This window comes from Falco biarmicus, chromosome 6 (assembly GCF_023638135.1).
Source record: "Falco biarmicus isolate bFalBia1 chromosome 6, bFalBia1.pri, whole genome shotgun sequence".
Taxonomy (NCBI): domain Eukaryota; kingdom Metazoa; phylum Chordata; class Aves; order Falconiformes; family Falconidae; genus Falco; species Falco biarmicus.
Genome location: NC_079293.1, coordinates 65,883,343 through 65,897,942, shown reverse-complemented (window position 1 = coordinate 65,897,942; position 14,600 = coordinate 65,883,343). Strand labels below are relative to the sequence as shown.

Below are 14,600 nucleotides of genomic sequence, written 5' to 3'. Positions count from 1 at the left end.
AATCTTTCTCCCCTAGATCTTTTTAGATATTTTAGCTTCTTGGACTGTAAACTTAAAACTGTTCTCACAATGTTTCGTAGTAAGAGAAACCAGTCCGAGCCAACTGAGAACCAGGCCAGAAATCTTAATTTAATTCTACCTGTGGGCTTGCAAATAAGGTTCCGACCTTCCTGTAAGGAGGTGGGAGTTCCTACACTTGCACTACAAACTGTTGCAGCCAGCTGCAGGAGCATGGCCAGGAGGGTTTGTCAGCCCCTTGCAGCAACTCCTGCTGCCGTTTACCTCCTGCCGTAAATTCCTCAGCCTGACTGCACAGACCGGGCTGTGCCTCTGATGCCAGATATCCTTTTGGCACTAGCCTATGAAAATTAGCAGCACAATCTAGAACTAAGTTCACTACTGGAGGATTTTAAAATCAGTTTAATTCTTAAAACAATATTGAGAGTAAGTGATTACATAAACATGCAGTTGGAATCTCTGATCATATCAGGCCTGTGAGGAAAGAGAAAACCTGACACCCGAGGGTGGAGGACTATGGGAAAATAGGTGCTCCTGCTGTAGATTTAATGAAGATCTACATCAATTTTTTTAAACTTCAGTTTTCTCCCATCATTTTAGACTCAGCTGAAAAATTCGTGGCTTGTTGTTTGTCTGCTCAGTTACTGTTTCAAACATTTTAAAATGGTCTTTGAACCAGGAAGTAAACCAGTAAGAACAGAAGCGTAAAGTTAAATGACACAAGAACACGAAGAGAAAAAGTTGTTACCTTTATTTAAAAAATACCAGTAATACTGACAAATTTAAAAAGCAATTCACACTCATACAAAAGTATTCATGTGTTCTCCAAAACCTCTGTATATTAAACGTCAGCATTTTGATCACGTTTCGATTTACTAAAAATAGTTGGGTTTTAGCCTAGTTATTTAAGCAACTGCAAAAATCAGTAAGACCAGCGTTGGGCGTGTAATACAGTAGGACTGTTTGGCAGTCTGGAACAACACTCCCACCCCTTGTCCTAGCTCCTCCTTGAAAAACAGGACAAGAAGCTACTCCACGCTTCACATCATTAGATCTCTCAAAAGCTCTGAGGACTCGAGTCCTCTTCTTTCGGTAGGAAGACCATTGCACTTTGGAGCTCACCAAATAATGCTGAACAGATGTCCTGTAGCATTTTAAGGCTAAACTATGTGAGAAAATCGACTGCTATCTTTCAAATGATCAGTGTGGACAAAAGAGGTTTAGTTCTGATTAAAGAAGGAAATCTAAATAACAAGGCTTTTCTGAAACCACACACAGTAAAGGCTCAGACAATAGCAGTGCTCACTTTCAGTTTTAGCTTAACTGGAACAGCCTGTGTCTGTTCACTCCACCAGCACAAATAGCAGCATCAAGATTTTCTAAAATTATTCTCGTAGGGAAAGCAAATGTCATCAAGTCCCACTTCTTTTCACGCTCCAACTCCCGTAGTATTTGCCTTAACACAAGATCTATATATCTATCGTTTGCTATATTGCCACAAGTTCATAGAGTGTCCCGTGCTGTCTAAAGCCAAAATACCATGAGCAGGCAGCACTTCTGCACAACCCTGTCTTTTCAACTGCCAAGTGGCAGCAGCGATATTCCAAACACGGAAATAGCTGAAACTAAAGGAGTTATGGCACAATGGGCATCTTAACTGATAGCTACCGTTGGTCCTGAGGCTTCATATCTTCCTCTGCCATACTGCAGCTGCAGAACATTCCAACGTCGACAGGCAGCCAGAGACATCAGGTCATATAGCGAGTAATAGCTCTCAGAGCATAAAGTAGTTCGGCTTGCATCCGAGCTTCTACCAGAAGCAAATTTACATGGACCTTTGAGAAAGAAAAGAAGTTACGCTTTAACAGCGTGCCCCAGTGAAAGGAAGTCTGTGGGGCTGTGGTTTGTCTGTGCAGTAGCAGTGGGGGAACACTTTGTGTTTCAGCTACCCAGGGAATTAGTTCTCTCTCTAAAACTTGCGGAGGGCGGAGAGAGCGAACAAATGCTGTGCGCAGCGCGGCGGCACAGCGCAGCGCTAGGGCAGAGGGATGCTGAAGCAGGGCCGGCTTCAGAGGAAGAGGCAACTCATCCTTTAGGAGCCCATCCGGTTTAGCTGGGGAACACAAACTTTCAAGCACAGAAGCCCTTCTTCAGCAGCAGACTATATGCAGCTTAAACATAATTGTTCAAATTTTGCTTAATTAAGCAAATCAATTAAAGCCAAAAGGGTGGTTGGTACCTGCGGAGCAGAGGGGGCTGTTAGCAAAGGAAGACGTGATAAGGGTGTTTGCCCCTGTGGGACAGAGAAACACAGCGGTAATTACCACCTGAACACCACGGTGCAGTTAGCCGAGGTGAAGTGCAAGAAAAATCCTAACATGCCATAAACTATTATCTTCATTGAGCCAGAGGTGTTCAGTAGCTACCGGAGGTAAGAATTTTAGTTCCCCAGCTCACCTCCTCAACGTCTTTACTGTATTTCTTTGAGGACTAGATCAGAAACCATGTGGGGGAGGAAGTAACAAGTACCCTCTCACTGACAGCAGCCTGGCTCTGAATTTGTTCTGCCATGTAGTAGCTGTGTGGATTAATTCACATGATTTCCATGAGGACGGGTGGTGACGGCATTCAGTGACGCACACACGTACAGTCCTTGGGGTCTGATGGCTATGGAGATGCAAAGTTTTGGGCTTTAAAGAAAGATCTGTGTGCTTGGAAAGCTTGTCTCTATCGGTTAGTCCAACCAAAATAAACATAGGCAGTATTTTACTTGAACAACCTTAAATGGCTGTAGCTATAGTACCCCTGTTATAACTGGGTGTCTCTATTTTCACAAGGAGTTTAGCAAGAAATAGAGCCTCTGAGATAAAAACAGTGATTAAAGCACCTTTGTTTCAGCACTGTATCAGCATTCGTTCTAACGGAGGCCTAGAACTGTTTTTCCAGAGAAAAAGTGGAGGACGTGAACTTGATGGAGTAGACATCTGAGTTAACAGCAAGAAATACTACTGGGAGGTGCAATTCAGACTATAATCCAGCAGCAGGAATTCAGGCTTTAACACGAAGCAAGTATTTCGGGGCCGTTGCACTAAAGATGACCACAGGACTGCAAAGACCTTGGGCCAGCAAGCAAGCTGCTCTAGCTCTGAGGCCAGCGGGTGGACCCCACCACTCCCCTGCTCCCTGGGACACAGGCAGCACCAGCCGACAGCAGAGGAGAAAGCTGCAGTTGAGCTGAAGCTCTACCATTGACAGGCTTAACTTCCCCACACCGTTCCGAGCTTGGCCCATGTCAGCTGTTAGTAGCAACATGTGGTAGGAAATGAAAAATTGTTTCAGCCTAGGAGGCACGACACCTCCTAATGAATTATCTGAACACGAGCAGAACCCCAGTAACATCAGCTAAAGCTTCAATGGCTGGCTTGGTAGCTGTGGCTGTTAGCGTGGCAAACGTATCCCTCAGCACACATGCAAACTGTACCTTCTCAGAGTGTTCAAACTGCCTCCAGAAGCTATCATACATTCTTTTTGTGGTCTTTTCAGGAGTGCAAACCACAGTCTTGATATAAACTTTAAAGCTACGATCCAACAACTGATTAATTTCACCATAGTCATAATCATCGTATCTGTTTGGAACGGAAAGGAAAACAGTCATTTTCATGAACCAGTTATTTCACTTGCATTGTTTCTAAGTTCCTATGGCAAAATAAATTATTGTGTAATTTGTACCACTACTGGCCCTCCCCCATTAACAAAAATATGTTTAAAAATACATGCACGTTTGCTTAATAAATACCTTTGCTTCACCTCAAGACAGAAAAACAAAAGCTGGCGCTACAAGTCTGACACGTTTAGAACAGAAGCAGTAAAACTGACCTTATTCCAAACATACAATGAATATAGTTCCAAATAGCTCGTCTTAGCATTGAGGTATCCACATCTTTGTGCGTGGCCATTGTGTTGTAAGTCAGATTATAAGCAATATGAAACTTCTCATCAAGTAGTTGTCCCACATCTGGGTAAAGACGATTAACCAAGGAATAGCCATGGTCTTCCCAGGAATAATCCTTAGAATAAAGAAAAATCCAGAAAGGAGCATTTCAGAAAAGAGCTTGTGAAGACCTAGCGCTCAGTGTAATTTCTCTCAGGGCAGGTAATCCGGGGGAGGGGTTCATTTGCTTGCTGTAAGCCTTCTCACCCGTGGGGCAGGAAGGTACGGCACTGCCACTTCCAGGTTTGGTGCCTGGCACAACAAACAGATTGCGCACTAGGCCTCCTGACAGCAGAGCCCTTCCTTTTACCTGAACACGAAAGGTGGGCACGTGCATTCCGTGTCTGGAGAAGTCTTTGTAGCCATAGCTGGTATCCTCAAAGTGACGAGACACATCTCTCGTTGCTGCCGATTCTTCATCTTCTGTCAATTTCAAACAGAATTTCACATTATTTCAGTTAGAACGAACTGGAAGTGTACTAGCAGAACTATTGCAGAAGAATGGGAGTCTGTGCTTTTTAAATAAACATACAGTTTCACTGGACTACCTGTATTAAAATTCTTTGATACAGCTCAGTGTGCCTACAACTATGGTTTTTTAGAGGCAACTCCATGAAAAACACCCAGATTCTTTCTTAGAGACAAACATCTTTTTCTCCCTTCTTTTGTGTACCAGTCTTCATCCCACCCCCTAAGTCTAGGGGACACTTTGATCCTAACTCAAGGGATCTGTAAAAAAATGTCAAGGGAAAATCTGTTTTGGAACAGAGCTTATTAGATTAGATTATCAATGATTCCACTTCTGTGGGAAATTTCTATTAAACATAATATTGGTCAGTGAGTGTTAGGGTGTGTTTGAGAGAGGCTGACAATCTCGGCACTGCTTTGCTTTTAAGTGTTCCTGGAAGAAAACAAGGCACCCCTAATTCTTGATCCCTTCAAAGAAATGGTAATGTTTTTGAGACAGCTGATAACACTTTTTTTTTGCTTTTGTGGTAGAATTTCTTCAAGTGATTTGGAAAAGTCTAAATAAATATATATACACACTACATCTGTTACCTGAAGAACACACGAACATGCTTTCTCTCTTCTCTCTTTCAAAACGTGTAGCCATCTCTTCTTGGCTGGCTTCCTCTTCATCTCTACACTCCTGCAGCTGCTTCATTTTCTCCATAAGAGCTTCAACTTCACAGACGGACTCTGTAGACTTGAAAAGGAGAGAAAAACATTTCATTTCCATGTAACAAGAACTGACAATGATGGCAGAAATTGTTAAGCCAGAAAATTTAAACACAACTTATGTTCTTCATTTACATCTTTAAATACTGATTTTTTTGAGAAGAACAGTACTTGAAAGAAATCTGTACTGACCCAATGGTTCACATTTAGACATCATCTTTTCTCAGTTTGATCCCTAGTATTTTTAGCATATCTTGGGAATCACAGCTTTTTGGAACAAGTAGTTCTCACATTAAAAGTAATTTCTCTTACTTAATCTAAATGTTTAACAACTGAAAAACAAGGAGTTGTAACAGAAATTCTGATACAGGAAGTAACCACAATTAACTACCCAACTGTATTTTTCTACTTCTCTGCTCAGAGAGAAGAAACATATTGAAGGAAAAAGGAAGAGTGAGTGTTAGTGCAGATTTAACGAAGCCTCAAAGGAATGCTAGCGCAAGATAACCTTATTTCACAAGAACTGTTTTAACACCGCAACACAATATTAATTCAGTATCTGGTCTTGTAAAAATCCATCAGCATAAAGCAAAATAACATTATCTTAATGTACACATTTCTGCCCCTTTCCTCTCTGCCTCTTGCAGTTTGCTCCTTTGGAGAACCAGCAAACTCCATCAAACAAAATTTAAATGCCACCTACAACATTGCAGTAAAGTCTCACAGGCAGGGAACCTGCACTGAAAATACCCCGTTATCACTGTTCTTAAACCGACACTTAGTTCACATCATGCTTTTCAGTAAGTGGAAGCAAGCACACATCAGTGAGCTCAACTGCTGCAGGCAGCAAATACTGTTTTAGAGACAGAGTCAGAAAATTGTGAATGGTCTGTTGTGTGCTGCATCACAAACACCTCAAGGCAACAAAGTCAAAGACTGGAACCAAAGGAAAAGCCACCTTTCCACAGCACCCACGAAAAAAGCGTTCCTGGCTGCTGATGCTCAGGACACGTATCATGAACTAGCTGAGACCAGCAGTTGCCTCGGTTTGCCTATATGAATGACAAGAGACCAGAAAAATAGACAACTGAGACATCGTATCCGTGTCTCTCCCTTTGTAGCTTCCCTCAGTTTACCAGTGTGGTTTCACCTTCTCCTAAATGTATCTTTTCTATTTGTTAGCCCTCATCTGGATTAGGCTAATCAATCCCACTCTCCCTGAACAAAAAGTGACAGGCACTCTCCATGAATTAAGTTTACAAAGAAACTACTACTGTTGAAAGAGACTGTTCAGACAGTTACTTACTGGAATACTTCCAGTTGGGCTGGCATGGATTTCGTCCACCCCATGGTAACCATTTGTAATATCGCAGATGCAATAGTTACTGACGGAAGGGGGCCTAAAGGTGTGACCCCCTTCACAGTCGATCTCGGGGCTGATTCCACAACCAAACGTGAAAGAAGCAAGGGAGTGGTAGTGTGTAAGGAGAACCACCGCATGGATCAGCTCTGCCAGGGACCAGCTGTTCTCTTCAGTCTTCAAAAGTTGCTTTAAAAATAATGCAAGACAAAAGAATTAAAGTCATTCAGATGATCCCACCTTAATGCAGCTTATTGGCACATTTCTTTACCAGATAAAATTATTTTTCCAATGTCCACACTTGATTCCTGACTCTCTGCTGCCATTAGCATGCTCAGTCTTCTGTCACACACTGCCACGGTGACCTGCCAGCCACAAAGGACATGACTTCCCTCCCCTCCCTGCCCCTGAGCTATTGAATCACAGAATCATTTATGTTGGAAAAGACCTTTAAGATCATCGAGTCCAACTGTTAACCCAGCACCGCCAAGCCCATCACTAAACCACGTCCCTAAGCACCACATCTACACATTTTTTTAAACGCCTCCCTGGGCAGCCTGCTCCAATGCTTGACCACCCTTTCAGTGAAGAAATTTTTCCTAATATCCAATCTAAACCTCCCCTGGCGTAACTTCAGGCCATTTACTCTTACCCTGTTGCTAGTGCTCTGGGAGAAGAGACCAACACCCAGCTCACTACAGCCTCCTCTCAGGCAGTTGTAGAGGGCAGTAAGATCCCCCTGAGCCTCCTTTTCTCCCGGCTAAACAACCCCAGTTCCCTCAGCTGCTCCTCATAAGACTTTCTCTCTAGACCCTTCCCCAGCCCCGTTGCCCGTCTCTGGACACGCTCCAGCACCTCCACGTCCCTCTTGCAGCGAGGGGCCCAAACCGAACACAGGATTCGAGGTGCAGCCTCACCAGTGCCCAGTACAGGGGACGGTCACTGCCCCAGTCCTGCTGGCCACGCTGTCTCAGATACCAGCCGGGATGCTGGTGGCCTCCTTGGCCACCTGGGCACACTGCTGGCTCACGTTCAGCTGGCTGCTGACCAGCACCCCCAGGCCCTTTCCCCCAGGCCCTTTCCAGCCACCCTTCCCCCAGCCTGTAGCGCTGCGTGGGGCTGGTGTGACCCAAGGGCAGGACCCGGCACTGAGCCTGGTTGAACCTCATGCAACTGGCCTGGGCCCATTGGTCCAGCCTGCCCAGCTCCCTCTGCAGAGCCTTCCTGCCCTCAGCAGATCAGCATCCCGCTCAACTTGGTGCTGTCCGCAACCTGAGAATGCACTCAATCAGGGGATCCAGATCATTGCTAAAGGTATTAAACAGGACTGGCCCTCGCCCCAAGCCCTGGGGATCACCATGTGTGACCAGCCACCAGCTGGATGTAACTCCATTTACTACCACTCTGAGCTCGGCTGTCCAGCTTTTAACCCAGTGTAGAGTACACCCGTCCAAGCATGAGCAGCCAGTGTCTCCAGGAGAACGCTGTGGGAGATGGTGTCAAAGGCTTTACTAAGGTTCGGGTAGAAAATATCCACAGCCTTTCCCTCATCCACTCGGCAGGTCATCTTTTTGTAGATGATCAGGTTTGTCAGACAGGACCTGCCTTTCATACACCCAGGCTGGCTGGGCCTGACCCCCCAGTTGTCCCGCACGTGCCACGTGGTGGCACTCAGGATAACCTGCTCCACCACCTTCCCTGGCACCGAGGCCAGGCTGACAGGCCTGTAGCTCCCCAGATCCTCCTTCCAGCCCTTGTAGATGGGTGTCACACTGGCTGACCTCCAGCCTGCTGGGACCTCTCCAGTGTGCCGGGACTGCTGATAAACGATGGCGAGTGGCTTGGCGAGCTCCTCCACCAGCTCCCTCAGTACCTTCAGGTGGATCCTATCTGGCCCCATAGACTTGTGCATGTCTAAGTGGAGCAGCTGGTCACTAACCCTCTCCTCCTGCAAACTGCATCAGTTTGGGTTTCTATTTTGCACCATATGGTTTTATTGAGGCCAGACTGACTTGCGTTGAAATTTCACACCTCTGATGAAGATAGAACCACAACACTCACGTTTGTTTCTTCAACCAGACTTTACAGTCTCAGGAAACCCTGACAACTCCTTGCAGATTATCTGTGTAAAAAGCCTGGCATCAGGGCCAGGCTCCCTCCATCTTGCCCTGTGGGTGGAATGCTCTACATTTGACAAGCAGCTTCAAACCCCAACTTCCCCTTCAAGCAGGAAAGTGTGGGAGGTCTGGGGCCTTCTGGCAGAGCACACACCCTCCCCCACAGCCCAGTGTCCTGCCTCCCAGCAGGACCTGCTTCTGCCTCTCCACCTGGCAGACACTGCCGAGAAAGTCCCAGCACCCACTTCCTCCTTGCTAAGGGTAAAGGGCAGAGCAGAGGAGTTGCTCCAGTAACCACAGCCAGGCCCAGGGCAGGCATGCTCCTGCTGAGAGCTGCCATCGCTGCACGTGCTCTTGAAGCTGGCTGATGCAGGTACCCCTCAGAGAAGGGGGCAGCAGGAGCAGCGACTTGACGGCTTGTTTGTGCTGCAGTCCTGGCTGGTTTGTACCACCGCTGCTCCCCTGGGCTGTTCTGCCAGCCTGCTCCTTCCAGCCCAGCCCGAAAACTATGCATTTGAACCAGCAGTAATTGAGACAAAAGTACGGTGACTGGTGTTCTGCCTAACCCCTGGCAGCATCTCAGAAACGCTCAGGGAGCTCTGGCTACCGAAAGCACATGACGTAAGGAAGCGCACGTCTGAGCACATTGTCATCGCACCAACAGAATTCTCACAGGACAACTCTGAAATGTCACTGTGTTGTCAAGTAAATTTGTTCGCCATTTAAGACTTGTTATGATCATCTTAGTTTTAAAGGGCACAAGTGATATATCATGCAGTATCACAGTGATGTAACACTGAAGTAAAAGTAACACAGAACATCTTTCACTCTGTCTGGCTTTTAACCCTAAGAATGTGTGATTGCATTACTGAAAAATAAGGGTACATTCACATTACTCCATGAAAGATTTACCTCAATATGTTCCTTGGTGATAAGCCAGGGTCGGTGAGCTAACATTTTGTTCAGTTCTCCTAAATTCTGCAGTTTTTGAGGTGCATTTTCTAGACCGTTCAACCACTTAGGGTCTCCACCGACATGAAGGAAGTCATTCACATGAAGATTAACAAGGTAAGAGCACTGATGTCGTGCTGCAGCCTAGAAAGGAAAACAGAGATGTGATACAGAAAACAATTACAGTGCTTTATGACAAATACCGTCAGTCATCATCTCAAAATATTCACGAACAAGACTTGCAATGATCAAAGGCTGAAGTAAAAAAAATAGAGATTAACACATCAACCTGTTTTGATTATTGTTCTCACAACATAAATATTCCTCACTCATATACATTGTAACTATGCTGGCTACAGGTACAATGTGCCTACATCCAGGGAGAAGTACAGACACAGATTTATTGTATGTCCTGTGGCAAGCGATCCATACTGCATAGTACTACCCAGTGGAGAAGAAGCAAGGCTGCCTCGAGGTGAACCTTTACCAGCAAAACTAAAAGCAGGTTCGAAGGGCAGCTTTTCAGCAAAGAACAGACCCAATATCATTTATTCAAACAGTAATGCTTTCCCCATCAATTTAAGACACGGCCCAAAACTTGAGTTCAACTTTAGCAAGCAAAGATCATTGAACTGGCAGATTCAAAATAATGAAATCAACCACTTTTGGCAGAAAACTTGCTTTGAATTTTGATATTCAGAAACATGGTAGGATGGACTACTGAGTTAGAGAGAGATGTATTTGACAGGACACATGCAAACAAGCCTTCCCAAAAAAACAGTTTCTGAGATACTAAGGAAACCAAAAATAAACAATCTTCTTATTTTTATAACAGATTTTCCCCCCTCTTTCTCACAGTCCTACCGAAACTATGGACATAAAGTACTGGTCTTACAAAACACTTCATAAACCAGACAAACAAACCTACTCTGCTTTTCCCCTTAGCTCTTGATGGAATTCCTTTCCAACTAGAAACTGCAAAACACTGTAATAACTGCTGTTAAACAAGACCAGAGATTGTTGCCAAAGTGGCTGTTTCTGCTTTATGTTCCAGCATACCATTATCCCGATGTAGTGTCGGTAATGCAGCGGGAGCGGGCCATCCATTTGCAGTAGATAGTGCTGAGTTTTTAGAAAGCTTTCAAGATACTGTGGGTGGAAAACCATCACCAAGGTAACGTTGTCCAGTCGGCCCAGTGCAGCAAAAGAATCTGCAAACAGCGTGTGCATCATGGTGTCTTCGTTTCCCACTTGAATTGTCTGATTGAACAGAAAGAGCAATTAACAATGTTGTCTAAGTACCACCATTAAAATAGTAAATAAATACATTACCACAGCACCCAGAGGCCCAGTGAAAGGAATTATGTTATAAATCTATTAATGGTATTAAAATAGTGCACATAAGGCAAAGCACATAAACCCCCTTTAACACCTCTCATTTAGGAGATCACAAGTAGTTATATCTGCTAAAGGGGATTTTTGGCTTTATACTTTCTCTTCTACAACATTAATTTCTCATTTTAGCAGTCTCACCTTCACTTTCTTGAATACTCCAAATCAATCTTGGTTTATTGTAACAACAAAAAGCTAATTGGGTAATCGTTTCTAATAAGGGAAAAAAGAGGGAAAGTAGTAAAAGGCTAGCTAAGATGACAATAGAAAGAAATACAAGGAAATTGAAACTTCAAGCTCTAAAATTCCTAGAAAACCACAGGCATATGACTAACTTTTCCTCTGCTCCCAATTCTCTTACCAGATGATCTGGAGAGAAGCACCAGAAATGCTCAGCCACAGCACTCTGAAGCTTCTCAGATTATTCAGAATGGTAGAGGCAGCTCAAGAAAAAGCAATCCCAGAGCAGGGGGGCAGGTGCCTTGTGGACCAGTAGGAAAGTACATCTGGGTGTTCACAAGGAAACAGACACCCTTACAAAAGACAGTATTGGGTTTCTTTTATGCTAGACAGCAGTACAGGAGGGGTCATAACTAATTCCAAAGCTCCCCAGGGCTCCCACTGCTTCTGTACACTAGAAATGTGGCCAAAGTCTCACCAGGACTGAATGTGATCACAACTGAAAATATTTTGCAGCTCAACAGCTGTCGTGAAACCAAATGTGGGTTACTACTAAAAGGGTGTTCCTTAAAAGCATAAAGTTCACTGTGTACTTGAAAACACTACCACACCTCCTTCTCGGGGATGAATCTGCTTGGTCCGTGTCCCAGTGGTCTAGGAATTCTTATTCCAAGTTCCTAGAAAAGAAGATTACACCATCTCAGCATTTAGCTATAAACAGCTTTTTAGCTGTGGTTGCAAGAAAGAAAAAGAGTTCTCCATTCACAGCTGGGCTTATTTGGGTACTCATGGTACTCTTACATAGGTACTTTTACTAGTACCATTTGTACAAATGCAAATCATTTCTTATACAAGTGCTTTATAATTAGCCATGCTTGTTTACAGTGTACTGCCCTACTCCAGAAACAAACAAACAAAAAAAAATCAACAACAAAGGCCCTGCCAACCAAAGAAAACACCAACAAATTTATATGCACACACACACACACTACAGCCTGGTTCACAGAAAATTCTGCATAAAGCATATTTTGGCAGGCTGTCCAGGACAAGGAGTTCAGTACATAGCCGGCTGCTGTCTGGTTATGCCACTGATACAAAACCAGACTGATGTGTGTGTGTACATCCGCAGTACGCCAGCACATAACACTCTGTGCATCTGTCAGGAAATGAAACAGCTGTAACCCTAATCAGATTTCTTTTTCCCCAACCTCAAAGAGCTCTTAAACTGCTGAAAGTACCTGATCTACATTTGCATCTGCTTTCTTTTCAAGATAGGATAAAAAGCTAAGGAGGGAGGGGATTTTGCTTAATCAGAACAGCAGCAGCCATGTCCCTGCACACACAGCTGTGGACACACTGCAGGTAAGGAGGAGGCTGGCTACCCCTCCAGCAGCTCGCCACTTGCCCACTCCCTCAGCTCGATGAAGCTTTCTGCCAGGCCTACAGCACCCTGGACCCTTTGTGCAGCCAAGGAGCAAATTGCATGAAAGCTTTCAGTGCATCTGTGTCCTGGCTGTTAAGCCATTCCCTTTGGAAGGTGGGAGCCACGGCTTCCAGGGCAGCTCCTGCATTTGGCATGGAGCAGCCCTCAGAGAAGGCACAGCAGGGTCCAGAGGGCAGGTACCAAAGCAGGACATGGCCTCAGCTCGCAGTCACACAGCACTAAGGAGGCTCACTCCTCCATGTGCGCATCACACTGCAAGCTAGCTCTCCTGAGGGGATTACTCCCCAGCCAGCAGCATGGTTTCCCCAGGAAAGATGCCACCTGAAGGAGCTCCCAGTGGGGCAGCTGATGGCATTGTGCTCTTACAGACGGAGGGAGACCTGGGATTAAAGCTGGGGATGGAGCTGAGTGCTAAAGACTAGGCTATATATATATATAAGCTAACAGTTTGGGCTCCTTATCTGTTCCCTCTTCCTCAGTCATCTTTTAAAGCACATCCATTGCCTCTGTTCCATAGCCCAAACCACTCATTTTCTGATGATACCAACTCCAACCAGGTTCTCCACTGAGTTTAGATTTATAAATACCATGTACTGAGCCAGTTCAGGCCACACAGAGCAGCACAGGGGCACCTTCAGCTGTTTTAGGCTGCAAGAGCAAATGAAGCCCCTAAAATCTGCCTGCAAATGAGTTCTTAACTTTGCTACGCTTCCCACACACAACAGATACAGGCTGTTATAAACAAGCGACACTGGTTGCACTTTTCCCATCTTTAGCTGAGGTTTCTATTTGCACGAGAAGCAATTTTATTAATCAGTTACCGTTCCCTGAACTTTCCCCTAAGATTAAAAACCAGCTTCAGAAAGCCAGAAGCAATCAGTGCAGGCCTAAGTCAGAACTACCAAAGCCCATCAGACTATGGCAGTCTCCTTAAATCCTAAGTCAGATGCCTGCATTTCTCCAGTCTTATTTGGTTAAAGTGAGATCAAAGGGCAGCTCTTACTACTTGCACATTTTCCCTGGGGCAGTAAAGTTTGCAATGTAGCTTTTCCCTGCTGAGGGTCCCAACATTCACGATTTTTGCCTGTCAGCCAAGTCCCTAAGCAATGCCACTCATAGGGTGGAATTTGTATCTTAAAAACACCCTCTTTCCTCAAAGCTCTAGTGCAGCTTCTTATCTCGGCTACAACTACACTAGCAAATTAGAGAAACATCTTACATCCAAATGACGGCAAGGAAAAAGAGTCTGTATGCATCATTTAACTTAGTAGATGTCTGCAGTTGTCTGCCAAGCACTCCAATAGAAATATCCTGAAATTTGGTTCTTGAACAACTGTGTTTCAGTCTTCCCCTTTTCCCAGGACAGTTATGGGGGGCAGGGTGGGGAACAAGCCACCAAGATTCAGGAACCTGAGATCAGCAGGCTGCTAACATATTTTGGTTCACAATATAAAACACATCAGTATCCATACACCTCACACTTTTTTTTTTTTAAGCATGCAGAAGTCAAACTACTATGGCTACACTGCATATAACAGGTTAGAGAACTGAAGTAACCAAACCCTCTCTGCAAAGTGACTTGAGTTGTTTTGAGGATTGAGTAAGTTGCTTTGTTTTCCCTCAAGAGAGAAAGCATCCCCCTGAAATCATGGCAGGCACCAGCCTAGTATTTGAGAAGCCTGGGTTCAAGTCTGTGTTCTGACAGAGATGCTACAAAGGATTTGTGAAGATGAGCCTCAGTTTTCCATCTGCAAAATGGGGGTAAATACAATTCTCCCAGAGGGTGATGAAAACAGAAATAAGCTTGCTGTCATAGGGTGCGCAGTTACAACAGTCATGAGAATTGCATAAATTCTGACCCATTAGAAATTGTCTGAAAATTGTTATTCTTCAGTTACAAGCTATGGCATACTTTCCTCCTTTTTTCAGAAGCAGCATTTAAGTCATCCTACTACTTCAGAAATAACC

General features: G+C 44.6%; 1 protein-coding gene across 5 annotated transcripts in view; it reads right to left on the bottom strand.

The window, feature by feature from the left end:
- Nucleotides 1-748: 748 nt before the first annotated feature.
- SESN1 (sestrin 1) overlaps nucleotides 749-14,600 on the bottom strand; it is an 85,110-nt gene continuing 71,258 nt past the window's right edge. For all 5 annotated transcript variants that reach the window (XM_056343700.1, XM_056343704.1, XM_056343701.1 and 2 more), the window contains exons 2-10: nucleotides 11,800-11,865; nucleotides 10,676-10,876; nucleotides 9,578-9,760; nucleotides 6,495-6,737; nucleotides 5,069-5,216; nucleotides 4,320-4,432; nucleotides 3,895-4,085; nucleotides 3,500-3,644; nucleotides 749-1,853 (exon numbers count right to left, since the gene is read on the bottom strand). In XM_056343700.1, coding sequence (XP_056199675.1) covers nucleotides 1,767-1,853; nucleotides 3,500-3,644; nucleotides 3,895-4,085; nucleotides 4,320-4,432; nucleotides 5,069-5,216; nucleotides 6,495-6,737; nucleotides 9,578-9,760; nucleotides 10,676-10,876; nucleotides 11,800-11,865 — 1,377 coding nt within the window. In that variant the 3' untranslated portion in view covers nucleotides 749-1,766. The remainder of the gene's footprint in view (nucleotides 1,854-3,499; nucleotides 3,645-3,894; nucleotides 4,086-4,319; nucleotides 4,433-5,068; nucleotides 5,217-6,494; nucleotides 6,738-9,577; nucleotides 9,761-10,675; nucleotides 10,877-11,799; nucleotides 11,866-14,600) is intronic.